This window comes from Monodon monoceros, unplaced genomic scaffold, assembly GCF_005190385.1.
Source record: "Monodon monoceros isolate NGI ecotype Baffin Bay Population unplaced genomic scaffold, NGI_Narwhal_1 Super_Scaffold_5, whole genome shotgun sequence".
In the NCBI taxonomy this organism is placed as follows: Eukaryota; Metazoa; Chordata; class Mammalia; order Artiodactyla; family Monodontidae; genus Monodon; species Monodon monoceros.
The window spans coordinates 108,213,014-108,232,996 of record NW_021703782.1 but is presented as its reverse complement, the minus strand read 5'-3'; the positions used below and the strand labels follow the sequence as shown (position 1 = coordinate 108,232,996).

The following is a 19,983-nucleotide window of genomic DNA, read 5'->3' as shown; positions in this document are numbered from 1 at the left end:
AGGTACTGCCTCTAGAATGAACGACCACCTTGAGGGAGGACGATCACGAGAGCCAGCGGTGGACGGCCAGGGCCCAGTCGAGGGCAGGCGGGTGCGGTGCGGGGCAGGGCAGCAGGCACTGCCCCGGTTCCTTCTGGCTCCACCGCTGCCCGGCTTAGGACTCCGCAAACTGCTTACTCTCTTGGTCTCACTCTCGTCTGGAAGATGTTAAGTTAAACATGCAGACAGTGATCATTCAACGAGCCATCACTACTATTATCACTGAGTACGAGAGAGAGGAATGTGTATTGGAAACACAGCCTGCAGGAAGTAAATAAGCTATGCTTTCTGTCCAGCGACACCGACAATGAAGCAAGGATGAGTTTCAAGGAAGCCGGCTCCAGCAGAAAGGTTCCACGGTAAAAGTATTTGGGAAATGGCAGACTATTGCATCTTACTGATGTACAAAGCAAATTTGCATACTAAAGGCTCAAAAGAGTCCGATAAAAAGACGTGTTAAATTTCATTCTGTTCATTCTTTTCCCCAACTTATCTGACCGTGGAACCATTCTTGTTTTGGCTGAGTATACAAACGTTCCGTAGGGAACATCCTGAAGACAGAGGAGGTTTGGGGGCTAAAACCATCTCAGTCTAATTGCTTTTTTTTCCTCCTGTGAGTGATGAAGGAACAGACAAATCAGAGAGAACCGGGGTAGGAGGAGGAAGAAGAGACTGATCCCGGAAGCCCGGGGCCGGGAGGTACACCTGCCCCTGCTTTCCGCCCAGCAGGTGACACCCAGAAGCAGCAGGAGAGCCGGCCGATGCCCGGGAGCACTGGGCAGGCGCTCTGTGAGGAAACCGAGCGGGAACCCACAAGTTGACGGAACTGAAGAGAAAAGGAAAGGGTGACAGAGCCAAGCTCAGGAGGGTGCAGGACACCTGCCCCTCCTCCTCCAGTACTTTGTCTGAAGCACAACGTGGCGACAAGAGACAGCGGGGCTGAGTCGCGTCGGGAGACAGGATGAGGTCAAGGAGGGGAGCTCCTCCCACCCGTTGATCGGGGAGACCTCACAGAGGCGGCGTTCAGAAGCTGCCGAACAGGAAGGCGCTGACAGCCCACCTGCGCTTTTGTGTTTCCTTTTTGAGCAGGTGCCCAAAATGCAGCCGAAACTTAAACTCGGTGCCCCTCATCAACAGTTTCAGAAAGATCCCTTACCCTGGACTCACGGCCAAATCAACACAGCCGTGGGAGTGCGGGTCTCTTTCAGATGCTCCACAGGAAGAAGATATTTATAGTTATTGCCATTAAAAGGTTTCTCTAAATGTGGACCGTGGACCATGGACCATCTGCGTGGGAATCACCTGTGAAGCTTATCGAAAACACAGCTTGAAGGGACTCAGCTCTGCTGAGGGAGAATCTCAGACTGAAGTGGAGGCCTCCTGCGCCACAGCTTGGTTAAGCAGGCGCCCTCCCGGGCCCATCTGCGGTCACGGTCCCTTCTCACAGGGACATGACCCTCACACTCGCGGCTGCTCTCCGTTTGCCCCTATTTGGGGAAGGCGCAGCCCCACCGTCTCCTCCCCAGGCAGGCTGGAGCCACCGTGCATTCCCTGCCCAGCATCCTGGGAGCTTGGGTTTCAGGGGACGCATGCTGGCTGCGCTCTGAGATGACCCCTGTCACCCACCAGCGAAATCGACCCCAAAAAAGGAACTCAGAGGGGCTCCCACACCAGCCATACATTCCCTGGTGGCCGCCGCGCCCGACAGTGAGTGCGGGAGCGGGGGGGGGGGGGGGGGGGGTTATCTGGCCGAGCTCAGCTGATACGGCCTTAGGGAGAGATGTCACATGCCACCTCGATGGAGGATTACACAGAGAATTTGAGGTCAAGGGTTTAGGCCAAACCAGCTTCTATTTATAAAAAAGAGCCTCTGGGGGGAACATAAGCGCAGGAGATGGCTCTGTCGGGGTGCCGGTCAGGAGGAGGACACGCGGAGGCAGGTCAGCTCCTGCCGTTTAGTCACGTTGCTCCCTTAAAGCAAGGCCCTCCACCGCGAGCTGTTCCCATCAACGCTCGAATTCCTTTGTCTCAAGATGGCCCTGTGTACGAACTAGGGAGAGCACACGTGGGAGGAATGAGCCCCGTGTGGACGTCTGGGGGACTGGCTCTGTGGCTGGGGGGGCCTCACATGAGAACAGGTGGAGACGGGCTCTTCAGTTCCACAAAAACCAAAAAGGGTACCCGTTAAATGACTGAAGTCCAAGCTCTTTGAAGGAGGCAGATGCCCTGATTAATGGAACATACGAACAGACTCTCACTCTCCTCTCATAAACTGCACAGAAAACAGGATAAGTCACCCAGGGGTCCAATTCCGGTCTGGGATTCCTGAAACCCAACGTGCCGCACTTAGGAGACTCCTCTTCTGATGAGAGTAAGAAACTACTGCCTTCAGCCGGAGGGCGTCCAGTACCAATTTCAGTCCTACTGAATCACAACCTGCCAGACTGGGGCTTCTGAGTCTGTACTTTACACAGAGCCCCTAGCAGAGCGAGGACCGGCAGGGCAGGCTGTGGCCCAGGGTACCTCCCCGGGGTCTACCCTCCCAACAAGCCAATAGAACCAGCCAGGTCATACCGGCTGTAATGTGACAAATTCAATCACATGGAAAACTTTTATTAACACCTTTCAAAATACAACTTTCCAATATATAAAAACCTAAATAACTGTCCCTTTCCAACCCTCCCCTGCTAATGACCCAAGCCAAAGCGCTGTCCTATTCTGAGCCTGAAAGATAACAAATTCTTATGCCTACGCTTTGGTGCAAGGCAGTCCTTGTTTGCCAGCAACTGGCTAGGACATCACAGGCCTAAGAACACTGCATGACAAGCACTTTAATGAGACCAAAGTCACGACCTCTAGGCCACCCTAGCCAACACTTGCCTGGTGGCATCGGGCAGTAGCAACACCTTCTCAACTCCTGGGTCTACCCAAGGGTTACGTGCACTGCAGTTCATAGACAGGAGCCAGGAGTGGTCACCAATGTCACCATCACCTACTGGAGATAAAAGCTGTTTCTCAATCAACTGTCCACCTCGCCGCCAGAGTATAAGAAATTAGCCGTGGGACACACAGAGCCCAAGAGCCAAACTGAGAGGATGAGCAGAGGTGTTCCAAGGGCAGCACACCTGTCACCAGCACCCCCTGGCAGGTTTTCCACGCCTGCCTCACAGCTACCTGTACTCTGAGGCGTTAATACCTCTTCCGAAACTCAGCTAATGCCAGCATAAGTGAGTTTCTTTCCCTCTACTCAATCACGAAGTTGGCACCTTGAGGGGCCTCATACTCAATAGAAAAAAGGACGTGAAGAAAAGACACCGAGTTATGGCCTCAAAAAGGCGCTGGCCAGCACTCAACCTCTTCCCCCTGGGGAGGGCCCCAGTCCGAGGAGACCAGGGGAGACTGTCTGGGAGAAGCGCCTGCCTATCCGTAACCTATGCTGGATCCTTTTGGCAGCCGTCTTTGAAGACACATGCTGCTGGCTGATGGCAGGCTGTGCAGGTTTCTCAGACCCACAGAAATGAGGAAACCTCTCTCCTTGGCTGTGACCTGAAAAAGCCCACATACATTCTGTATGGAAACAGGCCAAACAGTTTAATAGCGGCGGGGGCGGGGGGGGGGGAACAACCAACACAAAATATAAAACAAAACAAGCAATCAAGCATCTCTGGAGTTTGGTTTCTGCTGTTTCTTTCGGGGTGTGTATTTCAATGAGAACGTCCAGTTCAAAGGACTGCTCCAGGGTTTCTCAGTGAAGGGGAGCTGAGAACGCAGTTGGTCACAGGAACGGAAAGGAACACCGACACCCACTCAGCTTCTCCAGCCACCAAAGCCCTGGACAGACCTGCAAGGAAGCGCCGGGAGAGGCATATCAGCTCCTGCTCTGAGGAAGGGCTTCGGGGCTTGTGCCACTCCCTGTGTTCAGAGTTCAGGACCCTGACTTTTTAATGTCATGCAGTTCTACACAGAAGCATAGAGCGGGGATCAAAAAAATAAGACCTGGTAATCGGCTTGGAGCCCAGGAAGCTCCTGGGACACCAACAGCAAAATAAGCAAAAGCATCTCTCGAGTCCTGCCTTCCAGACTTTGCTCATCAGAAGGCACAACCTTCTCTCTCAGGCTCAGCCCTTGAGGAGAGGCCAAGCCGGGCACCTCCTGCCACATGCCCGAGATCAGCAAGTCCACAGAACCCAAAGCCTGCTGCCAGACCACCATGCTGCTAGGACAAGCTTTTAAACCAGGAAAAATGGGCACAAAACGTACAAACAGAGCAGAAACTAGTATTTTCACATACCACACACTCTTTCATCCTTCGTTAATGACTCAAAATAACTGAAGATAGATACTTACGAGCTAGATGATCCAAAGCTAAATCCTGAAAAAGAGGAAAAGGGTGCAGTTAAAACACACACACACACACACACACACACACACACACACACACAGGACTTCCCGTGGCTCAGTGGTTAAGAATCTGCCTGACAATGCAGGAGACACGGGCTCGAGCCCTGGTCCGGGGAGATCCCACATGCCGCGGAGCAACTAAGCCCGTGTGCCACAACTACTGAGCCTGTGCTCTAGAGCCCTCGAGCCACAACTACTGAGCCCGCATGCTGCACCTACAGAAGCCCACACGCCTACAGCCTGTGCTCTGCAACAAGAGAAGCCACCGCAATGAGAAGCCCCTGCACCGCAACGAAGAGTAGCCCCTGCTCGTCGCAACTAGAGAAAGCCCGCGCAGCAACAAAGACCCAAAGACCCAACGCAGCCAAAAGAAAAAAACAAACAGAAAACCCAAAAAAAAACACCACCACACACTTGGAAGACAAAGGTGGTCTCTAGGCTGCATTCTTTCCCTCCCTTTGTCTCCCTCCTCCTGCACTGCCTGCGGGTCTGGGTGGGCAGGAAGTGCCGTGGTCTTTTATTTCAGGGTTCTTCCCCCCTCCCTGGCAGGCACTGCCAGAGGGTCTTGGGTAGGCGCCCTCTCACTGCTGCACCGTGCCACACAGATCCACTGCGTCGGGAAAATATGTTTTTTCTACTTCTCCCGTCCACTTGCTTCCTCTTCTTCTTGAGGCCAGAGCAGCAAGACACGCGGGTTCTAGGCCTGGCTCTGCTGCTCACCGTCTGGCCCTTTGGGCAAACTGGTTCCTTGGAGTTTTTGTGTCATTTGTAAAATAATAACGATGCCTAACTTCTGTGTCTAATAAGTGTGGTGCAAGGATAAAAGCAGAATGCACACACTGTACTATGTGGAGAAGCGGAGTGCCAAACAAATGAAAGACATTTTGTAAAGTCTCTACGTCTTATTTTTATTTTTTTCCATATCTTATTTTTTGAGTCTGATTTTTAAATCAAGGTTTAGTAGAACCTGATTTTTAAATCAAGGTTATTTTGGGGGGGGTCCTCAAATCTTGAGAGAAAAATCAGGTCAGCCATTTCTTTACTTGGTAAGAAACAGCACAGCGTTACAAATCTAATTAAAACCTAAAAAGAACATTTTGTCTTTCAAGCACTTTTGGCTTTTAAAATACTACACTGAACAGCCAGGTAAAACCACTCATTCTTGTTTTTTTGGGCCGGGGGTGTCCAGGCATTTACTGAGGAGACGAAAGGAGGGACCACGGTGAGGGAAGAGGTCTGGCTGCCTACCTCCGCTGCCTGACCCGAAGGCGGAGAATCCCGCGCTCTGGGCCCCGAACGCAGAAGACTGTTGGGACAGCGATCCGAACGTCGGGGCGTTCTGACTGGCGAGGGTGCCGAAGGACGTGGTGTTGCTGCTGCTCCCAAACCTGGGTTCCGGCGAGAAATGAGGCTGCGGTTAAGCGTGGCCACGCGGTCACTCTGCCGCCCGATGAGGGGGGGCCTCATCCCCCCTCCCGAGTCTCAGGAAGTGAGACTCGCGTGATTCGAGGTGACTTGCTTGGTTTAAAGTGGCCGCCTCTCAGAACAAACAGGCTAGAGCCCAGAGCCAACCTTCACCTCAGCTTCGGGAAGAAAAATAAAGGGATGCCATATGAAACGCCCCCTTGCCCAGTGTTTGAGTTCTCCTCCACTGTCTGGAAATTCCAGGTCACTGATCCTACTCTAACCCCACCCCTGCCTCGGGTCTCTCATGTACGCCTGTGGGAACTCTTCAGATGCCAGTCGGGGTCAGATACAGTTTCCTGGCCAGGGACCTGAAAAAAGGTGACAGGCTCTTTCGGAGATTTCAAACCAAAGCTGGAACTCAGCTCTGCTGGACAAAATGGAACCAGCCAGTCAGGATTTATGTGGGAGAGCCCCCAGCCAAGGCAGAACCTGATACTTTTTTTTTTTTTTTTTTACTAGTGAAGAAAATAGCTGGTTTCAAATAAATAAATAAAAACCTCCAGATTCCTAGTCAACCACGAACCTTCCACCAACTCTGCAGCATTATGTGCCGGGCGGCCACTGGCGAGAACAGTGCCCGTCAGAACCTGCCAGGATACCGGCTTAAGTCGATCCCAACTCTCCTTTAAAAGCTTTTCTTAACTTTAAGTCTTGGGGTTTCCTGACTTCCTGGGAGAAACTTAAAAGACCCATTGGTCTCTGCATGAAATCTAAGAAGCAATACATCAACTTGCTCACTTTCCTTGAAATTCGCCAGCACTGCTGCACCAGCATCTTTCATGGAGAGGAAAGGGTATGAATAAGGAGTCCACCTGAGTTTATTTTCAAGATAAAGATGCTTTCACCTGGCCAACCCTCATCCCATGTACCCTGACAGCTCTCCCAAACAAGCCCCTGGCTCCACTCCCCAGCCCTCTAGCTTTACACATCCTGAGCCAGTGCTGAGGACAAGGACAGCGAGAGGCCTGTAAGACGTTAATCTCAGACTCCACACCTCCTTTGAAGGAGACACTTCGTAGTCATCACCACATATATTTTACTGGGAATTTGTGGTGTGGTGAAGGCTATTTTTTCCATGGGGTTTTGGTAACCAGACCGAGTTTCTGGGGCCCTTAAAAGCAAATCTCTAATATGGCATTTTCAAGTGAGGATATGCACAAGGGAGTGAGAGCTGCCCTGAAGGCTGAGCAGTCGTGGAGACTCTGAAACACGCACGGGGCCCAGGCAGTGCCTAAGGAAGCTGGCCCAGGGGACTGTGCACCGAAGACCCACTCTGGGGGTCTGGAGCGGAGCAGGGGACACAAGGAGTTGTTTGCTCGAGGACAATGGGCCTCCTGCGCAACAATCCCAAGAGGAAAGAATGTGATTAGAAACTATTCATTCAGAGTCTCCTAACAGAAGTCACCACACAAGGGGCAATCCTGGCTGTAAAGCAGCCACGGTGAGACTGTTTCTCTTCCTCTAACCAATCCTGTAGCTCCACCAGGAGAACAGGGATCTGCCAGCCACGATGCCACGTATCAGGGGACAGCAACACGGCGGACGTCCACCGCGTACTGGACAGAGTCTGCCTTGGAAGACACGAACCTTCCCCTGGAGACAACAGGAATCCTGGAGCGACTGGTTTGCTGATTTCAAGGGAGGGGCTTTCAGCTCAGTCGAGAGTAGGGGAAACAGAAGAACTTTCTTTTCAAAGCAGCAGTACTGGGCCCCAGTGCTTCTGCTGACCTGAGCCTGTGGGTTTGCCCAGGCCTCTATGGGGGGCTTACCCGAATCCTCCCGCGCTGGCGGCCGCGGTACCCTCTCCGAACACTTTGCCTCCCGTCGAGCCCAGAGGGCTTGTAAAGGCTGGGGCTGAACCGAATGCTGGCACCCCTCCAAACCCAGGGGATCCCCCAAAAGTAGGAGGGCTGCCGAACACTGGAGCAGCACCGAAGCCACCTGAGCAAAACAGAGGCAAACAAACAGAAACGGGGAGAAAGAAAGAAGGAGACAGGAAGAGAAGACAATGAGCAGTGAGAAACCAAATCAAAAGAGGGAGGAGAAAGGGGAAAGTACGTTAGAGACTCAAATTCAAAACACTACAGCAAAGGGCAACATCCTTTCTACCAGCGAAATAACAAACCCAAACCCAACCCAACCCGCCACCCCCTCCATTTCTAGCAGAGGGGTCTGGGGTCCACGTAGGAGAGCTCCGTGGAGTTCTAAGAATCCAGCAGACTCCGTGCTTGTCTGCGAGCTCCCGGGCCCCTCCCAGGCAAGCTGCACTCGTCAGCTCCAAGTCTCGTGAGAGCCGACGGCCACCAAGAGCCGACCCCACGCACGCAGACCCCCGCCCAGACCCTCTGCCACGTTTTGAGGCTCCTCACTGCAAAGTCACGCTCAAAAGCGCCGATCCCTACCCAGCTGTCAAAGTGGTCAGAGTTTATTACTTATCATCACATAGGCAAGGCATCTCGCTTCATGGAAACACAAATTATAAAATTAGAGGCTCAAATCCCCTCTCAGGGAGAATCTGCGAGCCGGGTTACAGAGGAGATGGAGAGGCTGACGCTCGGCCAGGTGCTTTTTACTTATTTAGAGCCTGAGAGCTCTCACATCTCTCACAGGAGTCTTTCTCTCCCTGTACAGAAGAATTTTTAAAAAATGCTCTCTCTCTGCAGTCAGGAACTACTCCTCAATAAAAAAGCACGCCGTTTCTTGTCTGGAGGAAGGCTGCTGCATAAATGGGATAAGGCAATCAGTCAGCCAGGAGGAGAGCCCTGAGTCCACGACCCCCTGGGCAGGCTCCCAGCGCTCTCACTCACGTGGACACAGGCCTGCAGGGGTGGCACGCATGCAGGTGACCGCACAGGAAGGGCCAGGCGTGCCCAGGCCACCTCCCCTGATTGCTGGATGCCCATCAGGCGGGAAGACAGAAGGTCCTTCCCTAACTGTTCCTTCTGCTCCTGAGGAGGGTTCCCAAACCCCAAGATACTGCATACATCACTCTAGGCTATTAGCAGAGACACTTGCTGAGTATCTATTGAGCAGAACAGAGCAAAACGGTACAGGACGTGTGCTCTAAAGGGCAGCATTTCTTACAGTGACCATCGGCCCAGGAGCTACATGCTGAAGGGAGGAGTGGTGGCCCAGGCAGAGCCAGGAGGCGATTTGCCCAGGGAGACAGGGACCTCATTCTCGTCCCTTCAGAAAGTGAATCCCGTTGACAGAGGGATCACTCAGGCCTTCTTACTATGAGCGTAATCACAGCACAAGCTTCGGCCACCTGCAACAGGAAAGATCAACCGCTGGACACGAAAAGCTGTCAGCTGAACGCCTTAGTTAGCTGCTACTTTGTGGTTCAATCGTTTGCTTATTTACCATGAACAGCAGAAGCACAACTGAGAAGGTGCTTTCTGTGCGGGCTCACGTTTGGGTTTACATTCTGTATTTTAAAACCTTGAGTGAAATTCCAAGCCATGATAATGGAGGCTGTTGGGTTACAAATATAACAGACTGGAAAAAAAAAAAAAAGTGCTAAAAAACCCTTGCAGTTGAATTATTTAAGACTGATCACAGATCTGGTTACACTTTCTTCCTGGACACACAGGCCTTTATCTAGTGCCTTGTACTCAATAGTGTTCAGAGTTCTTGGTGGAAGGTGACTGAAAAATGAGAAGTCACAATGATACAGAAAGTATACTGGACAGGAAGGGGAGGAGATTAAGCGCACACGCGTGCGCGCGCGCGCGCGCGCACACACACACACACACACACACACACACACACACACACACACACACACAATGCCCCCAAAACAACGAATCCATGTCACAGCTACGTGACAGAAGAGAATGGTCACTTGGGCTTTATTTCTGGAGACAGGCAACTCACTCCTGATGCTAGGGGGGTTCCAATTTTATTAGATGCTTATATTTTTTCTCCTCCAGAAGAGACAGAAATTTAGTAGCACTCAATGATAATAAGATTTCTGATTTACTGAGGGCCCTCCACGTGCCAGGTGCTGTACACCAGTTTGTTTCAATCCTCCCAACAAACCTGGGACTCCCTACTTCACAGGTGAGGACCCCGAGGCTCAGAGAACATGTCTCTCAACTACGCTGAGCCAGCTGGTGAGCAGTAGAGCTGGGATTGGAATAGGGCTGAGTGACTCACAAGACTACCCATCCCCTCACCACTACATGCCACGCTGCCCCCTGCCACTACCACCAAATCCAGCAACTCCACTGACAGAGCAGTGGGGTGACCCCAGTGGGCTGGGGGTGGCAGGAAGGTCATTTTCAGTCTGTCCCACTTCCTGTTCTCTCCTCAAATGATCTCCAGTGGTATTATTTTCTACTGCAACTGTACTCAAGGGAGGATGGGCACTTTTGGGATTTCAGAGACCCATCCAAACCATCAATCTAAAAATCCCTCGAGACCTCAATCTAGGTGGTTTCATGGGGCAAGTAATCAAATAGGAAAAATATTCTGAAACGTGGGAGGACACATGTTCTCTCAGACTGCAAAAATAAAAGGGGCAAATTCTCAGATCAACTGGGACATGATCCCAGGATAAGGAACAACATAGAAGATAAACACAAGAATCGAAGAAAACATGATCAGGTTCCTGAAAAAGTAAATTTAAAAGTCTTGATGATTAATAACCTAAAATTTCTTAGTCAAATAATATTTGCCTTGTCAAGCAGGACCAAAACCTTTGTAGCCCTTTCATTTTTAAATCATTCACTGCAGGGAAGGGTGGCGGCAGAATAAAGCCGTGATGCTCATTTCTAGTCCATTTTAAATTCTAGGAAGGAGTATAAAAAAACTAGCACTCATAGACTAACCCAGCCCAGGCACGGGTCTGAGTAAAGGTGCACAGTGTGTGCAGAGACCTCAGCAATTCTGGTTCTAAAAGGTGGGATTCCAGGTACTAATTTGGGGCAGTTCTGCTCCTCAGTCAGAGCCACCCAGGCATCTGCTCCTCGGGTAGGGTCCTTCCTCTGCAACCCCCCCACCCCAATAAATTCAGATACACACAAGGGAGAAGTATCCTGTCCGCTCATCTGCGGGGCATTTGCTTTATTTTGAAGAACTGCTTGCTCAGCAAATATCCTCCCCCTTGACCCCCTGCCTTAAAAAAGTCTTTTCACACAATCTTCCACACAACAAGGGCAGGTATGCACAGAGCCCCTCTGTAGATCTCAGAGACAGAAATAGGATAGAGGGGCAGCTGACAGAGATGAAGTGCGGTTTTGCAGGTAAACATATATTGTTCTTTAAAATTTTAAATTGTAAGTGTAATAATACATGATTATGAGAAGCCACACAGTTTATAAATGTATACTTTAAAAGTAATGCTGGGATAAAAAGTAGTACTGTAGCGTTCTTTACTCCTGACTGCATGGGTATATTCCAACCGCAAAAATTAACTGAGCTGCAGAGTTATGATATGCGGATACTGTGTATGTACAGGAGTATCAATACATTTACGTATGTTACACTCACAAGTACAAAAAAAAGTGATTTGGGAAGGAGGACAAATGATACAGACGTAAGAAATTACATAAGTAGTCTGTCTTGCCCGTCACAGGTAGTGGGCATCCAAGCACATCTGGTTTAGGATGCTTTCTTGTTTATATTTCAGTTATCACGGTCTTATACGTTCCCTCACTTTGGTTGTTAAATGCAACTGAATATTTACAATGCTTTCTTCCCTAAGAAAACATGAAGTTCTCTTCAGGGCTGCATGCTATGCATTCTGTGCTTTTTAACATGTCTCAGGAGACCTAGAACAGCGTCAGAAACGTAGTAGGTGCTCAATAATTAGAAAATGAATTTTGGGGAAAAGGTCCCTTCATCCATACTCCATACTCTCCCCTGAGAACACCCCAGAGAGCTCTCCTTCCAGAGGTCTATACAATGTTAAATACGCATCTAACAATAACCACAGCTAACAGGCATAGGAGTACCTGTTTTACTTGGAGTGGAAAACCCAAAGCCTTGGGAGGCCACACTTCCTCCTCCAGAGCTAAAGGTGCCAGCAGGTTTCTGGTCTCCAAATGATGAGCCGGCAAAGCCGCCAAACGTCTTGGCTCCACTGTTTCCAAAAAGGTTAGAGGTATCTGAGGAGATGAAGAACACGTATGAGGGAGATCAGAGGGAGAAAAATGTCCTTATCTGCTTCTCAGAACAGAGAAGGAAGGAACCTCACTAGGTGTCTGCGGCGAAGGGAATGATAGAGAAGTCGAGGACCCAAGGTCGCTGAGACGACCTTGTGCGCTCCGCGGCACGTGGGATCTTCCCGGACCGGGGCACGAACCCGCGTCCCCCGCATCGGCAGGCGGACTCTCAACCACTGCGCCACCAGGGAAGCCCTGCATGCATCTTGATGACAAGTTTTTAATCATTCTGGTGCTCAGGCTCAGGATTTCCTGGCGTGATTCTACAGGCACAAAACAACGGGGCCGCAACAGGTCCCAGTGAAGGGGCTCTTCTGCAGAAAGGTACCTGCGTGCCCACAGGTATCACAGGTGTGTCCAACACAGGACCAGCCCCGCAGCTGCACACGAGACCATTCGCTTCTGAAGAACAGGGCTGGTTTTCATGGATCTCCTCGTATGAAGACCAACTTCAAATTTTGTCAAACTAGAGAAAACAAAGAGCGAATTCAAACCGAGCGCGGTGGCTTCCAGCGTTCTGCTTTTACAGTCTAGCTGGGCATGCTTGCCACTGCCTGATCTGTGCAGAGAATGGCAGGCGAAATAGGAAAAACCCTGCTGCTCCTACCTCTGATCTGATAGGAGCTAGGCATGCTCTGAAGAATGTAAGGGGCCAGCAAGACTTCCAGTCTGATTTCCTCTTTCTAAGAGGTTCAGTCAAGCCCTTGACCTGTCAGAGGGTTATCTAGTGGGTCGCTCCTGCAGCTACACACTGAATCGGCTCCAAGACTTAAAGGAAAAACGGAAATGAGGGACTTTCCTGGTGGTCCAGTGGTTAAGAATCCGCCTTCGAATGCAGGGGACATAGGTTCGATCCCTGGTCGGGGAACTAAGATCCCACACGTCGCGGGGCAACTAAGCCCGTGCGCTGCCAACTACCGAGCCCGCACACTCTAGAGCCTGCGAGCCACAACTAGAGAGCCTGTGTGCTGCAACTACTGAGCCCGTGCACTGCAACTAGAGAGAAGCCCGCGTGCCACAACAAAAGACCCCACATGCTGCAACGAAGATCCCGCGTGCCGCAACTAAACCCCATTGGAGCCACATAAATTAATTAATTAAAAAAAAAAATAAGGAAGTGAACTACTAAAAACCAAGATGGGTGAGAAGTATTTTGTTACAAGAAATGTGAATCTGACAGGCAACGTATAAACAGCCAAAGTCAAATACACAGAAGTGCTTGGAGAGAGTACAAACAGCACACTAAATGACAGGAATTTTTCTTTAACCCTTTTCCGGGGGGAGAGGGGAGGGATAACTCACATTTCCCCACCATGTTTGGATGCGTGTTTTATTAAAATGAGTTTGCACCCACAGTAAGGCAGCAAGAAGCTCTGCTGAAATGGGATCACTGCCCAAAGCCACAGGCATGGACAGGAGGCTGAAATGACATGCTCCGGGTGGCAATGGGGCATTGACTCCATGTCACCAAGCGAGGCCTACAAACACCCGCACAGGCCAGTCTTCCCCCAAGCCTGCCAGGCGCTCACAGAGAAGGTGACGGAAAGGAGAAGAGTGGAGGGCGAATAACTCTGCAAGTCGAGCCGTCTGAAGAGGTGGTCTACCACTAGCCCGTCAGCGCCAGGGTCTCTCATCTCGCTCTGCTGCCAATCCCACCCCAGTGTGAGATGCAACTCCGTTACTACTTCCGCTTGCAGTGCTCTCGATCTGCAGGCCAAGGAGTGAGGAGCCTCACCTCAGGGACACAACCACCTCAAATGTCTATAGGCACCGATAACATAGAGCCTCAGACCACCGCAGGGTCACCTGCTCTGTAAAGCTATTGCTGACAGTTTGGGAGCTTGGCTGTGAGTAGGTCAGGCACTGAGAGCAGGAGTGGATAACAGATTCCTTTTCACCACCTTCACATACGGTCGCACGGGACTATATACCCTTCGGTAGAGTCTGCAAAATGCCCTCCTGAGCAGTCTGATCCTTCCCTTAGTGAGCCGGCTGAAGGTTACATCAGATTCCTCCAATGGCAGTACAAAACCAGGCTTCTCAGCCATTCCTTTTATTTGGTATTTCAAGAACAGAGGACTGCAATTTTCTGACTTTGTTAGCGCTACCAAGGCAAAAATTCCAAATAGCAAACAAATTCAGGTACAAGATTAGAGGCTAGATCTCCTCTTGGAGAAACCAGAAATACAGAGATGAAATGATTTTACTGGGACAGTGCTGGAAGACAAATTCTAGAGAAGTCAGAGAACATTTAGAAGTCTTCGGGCTTCTGTATCCCTTTATCTCTTTAAGACTCCTTTGTCTTTAAGATGTTCACAGATATGACAGTGGAATAAATGAGTTGTGCAGTCAGCCCTGGCTTCGAAAACCTAATAACTGTGGGGCAAGGACTTAACCTTCCCGAGTCCCAGTTTCCTCATACATATAATGGGACAGCCACTGTGCCCAGGCAAGGCTGCTGCGAAGACTGAATGAATTAATGTATGGAAAGCCCCTAGTCAGGCATAAGGTAGTCCTAGAAAATAGGACTTCCCTCTCTGTTTAACTTTTCTCCTGCCAATCATGTTTCCTATCCCAATCAAGTTCAATACAAAAAAACAGAGCAGGTCAGCTGCAGAAAGTTAAACCCTTTTCATTTTGCAAAGATCACTAGAATCAAGCCATTCAAGTTGTAACAGCTGTCATTTGTAGTCTCCAAAGGAGCTCTGCATGTTGAAACATTTTAGGATTTATTTACGCTGCTCTGAAACGAAGTGGCATTAAACGATGGGATGTCTGCTTCTCTCTGTCTCTATGGCCAACAATGTGCTTCTCAGTTTTCTCCTAGTGGCTCCAAAATAACAGTCTCTGGCTCTTGAGAATATGGTGTCTTGGCTGTTGGAGCAATATTTCACTGTGGAAGAGACTTCTTCACTTGTGAACTAGCCAGTAAGAAAGCCTGTCTCTGCAGAGCCACCGGATGACCTCCACTGGGGGTCCCAAGAATGGGTCACACTGGCATCCGCTTTGGGCTTCCCCCCACTGGTGCAACGTGGATCCTCTATGGTCTTTTATTTGGCAAAAACACTAGCAAAATCCAACAACAGGGTCTGAGCCAATTTAAATTGATACTTGATATAAATTTGATATAAATAACATCACAGAGACCAGGTCCCACGTCATTCTGCAGGTCTAAAGTCACTAGACGAGAATTCAACACACACTGAGAAGGCAGTTCTCAGGAAGCCCTCGTCGAGGATACCTTCCCAAGACATTCTCTTAAAGAACAGTAGTAGAAGGAGCCTTGTGGGACGAAAGGATTCTCATCAAATGACTCCTTCATCCTCATACAAACATGTCTTTCAAGCCCCTGTGCAGAAAATGTGCTGAGAATTGTCCTCACCAGTGTCTTCAGGACAAGACTCAAGGAGGCAATAGGGCCTTACAGGTAGCAATTCACAGGACCCCCAAGGGTTAACTGTATCTATGGTAGAGTCTCGGGGAAGAGAGAGAGAAGAAACCTTTCTAGTGTGAGCTTCTGGATATAGAACACGCCAACTCCAAGCACCAATGTTCCTAGCTTGTCTTTCTCGATCAATGCATAGTTCCAATTACTTCTCAGGCCTAAAGAGGGCAGCTCCAGGACCAGGCAGCCTGGGGCCTAAATGTCACCAAGGGAACTGCTGGCCGCCCAATCTGTGCTCGGATATCTATCTGCAGGTGAGCATGTTCGATGCCACGCAGAGTGATCACAAGGGCTGTCAGACAAGGCGCGTGGGGAGGCGTTCCATTCCATGGCGAGGCCAGACGATCTCAGCAGGCAACACAGTGGATCAGAGCTCTGCACACATGCCAGGATGAAACCCTCCTTATGCCACTTAATGGCTGTTACCACTGGAAGTCAACATTCCCACTCTGAACCTACTTCCTTACTGGTAAAATGGGGACGGCCACATCTGAAAATACTGTTGTGAGAGGTGATTAGACCGCACACACTGAACAACTGGCGCACAGCAGGTGATCAGTAAAGATGAGTTCCCTTCTGCTGACGGCTCGTGAAAGAACAGAGCATAAGGGCTGCAGGATTCCAGAGAGGGAGAGATCACTGTGCATCCTCGTGACCTTTCGGCCACGCTGCAGAGGCAGACGTACATTCATGCTGAAAGGAACGGCAGGTTCAGAGGAGCGGCGTGTGGGGAGCAGTGTGAACCCTGGCACTGAAGCAGGGAGAAGTGAGGGTGTGTGTGTGTGCGCGCGTGTGCAGGCGAAGGAATTCGAAGTCAGAAAAGTGTGTCAGGGCTCATGGAGGGCCCTGCATTATAGCCTAAGGAGTTGGTCTGGACTTGGTTCTATAGTTAGTGGGACATTGCCAAAGGGTTCTGAGTAGGGAGAGTGGCAAAATAAAAGAGTTTTAAGACATTCAATTTGGTACAGGTTTCCAGACCACAGTGTAGGAGACAGCAGGCAGAGAGGGGAGTCTGGAGACTCCTGTGACAACCTGGATGACAATGGGGACACACCCCACGATGACAGGGAAAAAGGAGAGGGAAAGAGCAGGGAAGGAAGTGTTTGGCAGGCAGGAAAAGAGCCGGGAGCCCATCCACACAGGGCAGGAAACTGTGCTGCTCAGAGGATCACACGCCGCACGGTTGCCCGAGGAGAAAGAGGCCGCCCCCGTGACCTGCAGAAAGCGTTCTCAGTTCTGTGGCGAGGCCAGTGTCCTCCCCAGGGGCCTTCCAGCTCCTTCTCCACTGTTCCTTCCTCTCGTCCTGCACTTGGTCCTCAGGGCTACAGAAGCTCTTGTCCGTTTCACTAGCAAATTACGCAGTTTTAAAAACCAAAATAATGCTAAATCTTTCCTGCATACTTTCAAATTCACTTAAACTTCCCTTAAATGTGAAAGTAAACTGCTGGTTTACAACAGCTGACCTTTAGGAGGTGAAGACCCGCAGGTGTCTGGTATCAAGAACAGATATATGTTTATTTTAAACCAGAATTAAAGAATTAGAAACAACGGTGTGCCTATGAACAACAGGTCGGGGCCGGGCAGGGGGCGTCTGTCCCCGATCTGTAGCACTGTCCAGTTACTATGGTGTAAATAACTACTCCCTGATGTCACTGAACAGGGAGCTGGGGAGAAATGTGCAAGCTGGCTCTCCTGAGCCGGTACAGGCCACCTCCAGCCCAGCACTGACAGAAGGCCATTTTCTGCCAGGTAAGAGCCACGGCATTAAAGGTGAATCTGACAGGAGGAAAGGATTTTTTACAAAGATATGACACACCCACGTTTTAACAAAATAGGCTAGTAACACAATCTTGCAGACAATAATCTGCCCATGGGACAAACGCACATTTCTCACTAGCATGTTTTATCAAATGCCTGTTCTGTGCTAGACGCTGTGTTTGGCACCTTATGCATGATCTGGCTGAGTTCTAGGTCTGCCACTTTCTGGCTTTGTGACTAAAAATCACCTAACCATTCTGGGCTTGTTTCTTGATTGGAAAAGGGAGACCGACACCCGAGGATCATGTTTTCAAAGTACGTGCTATGGAGCCCTGCAGTTGTGTGCTGATAGCTGGGAAAAAGATGGGGAAACCGCCCAGGAGTATTGCTGGTTCTTGGCCCCTGCTTCTGAATACGCTGTTTTTCTCTGTTTTATGTATCAGGATTCTGCGTAAGAGTTCATCTGCAGAAACGGCTTCTGAAAACTGTTACTAGACTTGACTTCTAAGATCCCTTCATTCAAGGGTTCTAAATTCCTCCTAGCAGAACACAAACTTCTGATTATATAATTTCACAAGTTTAAAGCTATGTGTGTCTTCACTATAATCTCTCCTTATATATTACCAGATGAACAGTGACATCAAAATAACTGATCTGTGACTCCAGGAGTCTCAGCAAAGAGTTTTGCTTTTTAACTACATGAGCCTTAATATCAAGGAAACATCTGTTCTGTCTATGGAACACGAGCTCTCGCATTAAGATCGCGTATAGCACAACAGAAGAGAGAAGCTTCTGGTAGAGCGTATTAAACAAGAGAAGCTAAGATGAAGGTGACAGGTGCCCGACTTCCCATCTCAGTCTCCACTGGCAGCAGGATATATTTTTTTAGAAGATTTAAACAAACACGTTTCTTTCATTTCCAACCATGAACAGACATCAACAAGGAATCAGCTGGAGAAGAAAGTGCCGGCAGAAAGATACAGGTTCATTTGAAAATAAGACAAAAGCGTAAGAGATGGGAAATAATGACGGCGTCAACTTTTGTGTGACACTTCTCTACAGTAGCTGAATTTTAAAGCAAATTCAAAGAGAGTCCAACACAAATGAAAATCCAGATGCTCCTCCAAGCACACCCAGCTTGTTCTGCTGCTCTCTTTTACGCCTGTCTGCTTGCATTCATTTCAAGTCATTTCAATCCTAAGAAACAGAGCAATTTGGGCCTTGGGAGAGAAGAGGGGAGTAGCTCAATATACAGATCCTCTCTCCCTGCAGCTCTGATGTCTTTCCGTGATTATATAGGACATCTCATTAGAAAACCAAAAATAAAAAACAAAATCAAAACAGATCACACTGCTTTGGGGTAGATATTTTAAATGGGCCTTCTAGACCTTTTCTTTCCTTTCTACACTTGTCACTGAAGCTTTGATAACACCGCGAGGATGACGATGACATCAGGGGACCAAGAGACTGGGAAAACTTTCTTAACTTACTTGGGGTGGCTGTAGATCCAAAGCCCCCGCTGGCCGAGCTGAATGGGTTTTTGTTGGCTGCATCTTGGCTGGGTTTCCCTCCAAGGCCACTGAAGAAACCTCCCCCTCTTCCAGTGTTTCCAGACCCAAACACGCTGCCACTGGAAGAGGACGACTGCTAAAAAACAAAAGGGACAGGAAGCACGATAAGATGAGAGGTCACGGTAAAATGGCAGGCCACATCCACGGAGAGGAGGCACTCACAGCTGTGCAAGTGGAAGAAGCAAGAGAACGCTGATTAGTTCTGGTGCAGATGCTCTAACACCCACAAAGGAAGCTGAGCTCTGCACAGGAACACTCTCTACAATCACAGGTTCTCAAGTTCTTCTATGTGCACAGTTCTCTGGAAACATCATTTATGGTAGGTGGGAGTCTTAACAGTTCATCTGCCCTGCTGCCTGCAGTCTCTGCTGGACATGACGCCAGGGGCAGGAAAACCAAACCCTCACAAGCGCCCCCAAATGCGAAAGTTTAAAAACATGTCTAGGTTATGACGAGCACCAATTATTTTAATTCCTCTAGTGTTTGGCTGACCTCATCAGCAACCGACGATAAGGGAGTCGCACTGTCTTTTCTCCCAATTTGCGCGCTTTTATTTCGTAATGACTTCCCCAGTACTGCAGAAATGAGCTTAAATTAGCTCCACTGTTGAAACGATGACCGCAGCTGAATTCTGTCCAAGTTTGCAAATCTTATGCTCAGAGGATGGTGAGCACGTGCTGACACAAAGCTGTATCAGGCACCACACACTGTATTTTTGTTTGGAAACTGGTTCTTTAAGGGAGACCAGTGCTAGATTTGAGGGACAATTAATGATTAGTTAAGTATGACATCTCCCTGGCTGATAACGTAGAATACGATGGGCCATTAGAAATGGGTCGCTGTGCACAGGAACCTTACAGGAGTCACTTCAAAGGGGGGGGGAAACCAGAGAAGTGTACAAGTCCCTCTTCTTTCTGGCAAAATAAACCACCCACCTCAAAACAGTGAGTGAAATATCAATAAATGAGCTAGGAAGGTAGTGCCCTTCAGAAAAGTGCCTAAAATGTAATTTACACGCTCAAAAAATGGTTCCTGTTCAGTATTTTGACAATGACGATAATGAACCAATGACCGAGCACTTTCTCTGTGCTAGGCACTTTTCTACGCACTTTACAAATAATTATTTAATCCCCAC

General features: G+C 49.4%; 1 protein-coding gene across 9 annotated transcripts in view; it reads right to left on the bottom strand.

The window, feature by feature from the left end:
• Positions 1-1,794: 1,794 nt before the first annotated feature.
• Positions 1,795-19,983, bottom strand: part of NUP214 (nucleoporin 214) — a 101,813-nt gene continuing 83,624 nt past the window's right edge. For 4 of the 9 annotated variants that reach the window (XM_029201333.1, XM_029201336.1, XM_029201334.1 and 1 more), the window contains 5 exons: positions 18,768-18,924; positions 11,865-12,017; positions 7,677-7,848; positions 5,689-5,828; positions 1,795-3,880 (listed from right to left, as the gene is read on the bottom strand). In XM_029201333.1, coding sequence (XP_029057166.1) covers positions 3,762-3,880; positions 5,689-5,828; positions 7,677-7,848; positions 11,865-12,017; positions 18,768-18,924 — 741 coding nt within the window. In that variant the 3' untranslated portion in view covers positions 1,795-3,761. Of the gene's footprint in view, positions 3,881-4,386; positions 4,412-5,688; positions 5,829-7,676; positions 7,849-11,864; positions 12,018-12,439; positions 12,541-18,767; positions 18,925-19,983 lie in introns of those variants that run through there. The other 5 variants (XM_029201337.1, XM_029201341.1, XM_029201335.1 and 2 more) reach the window with 4 other exon arrangements.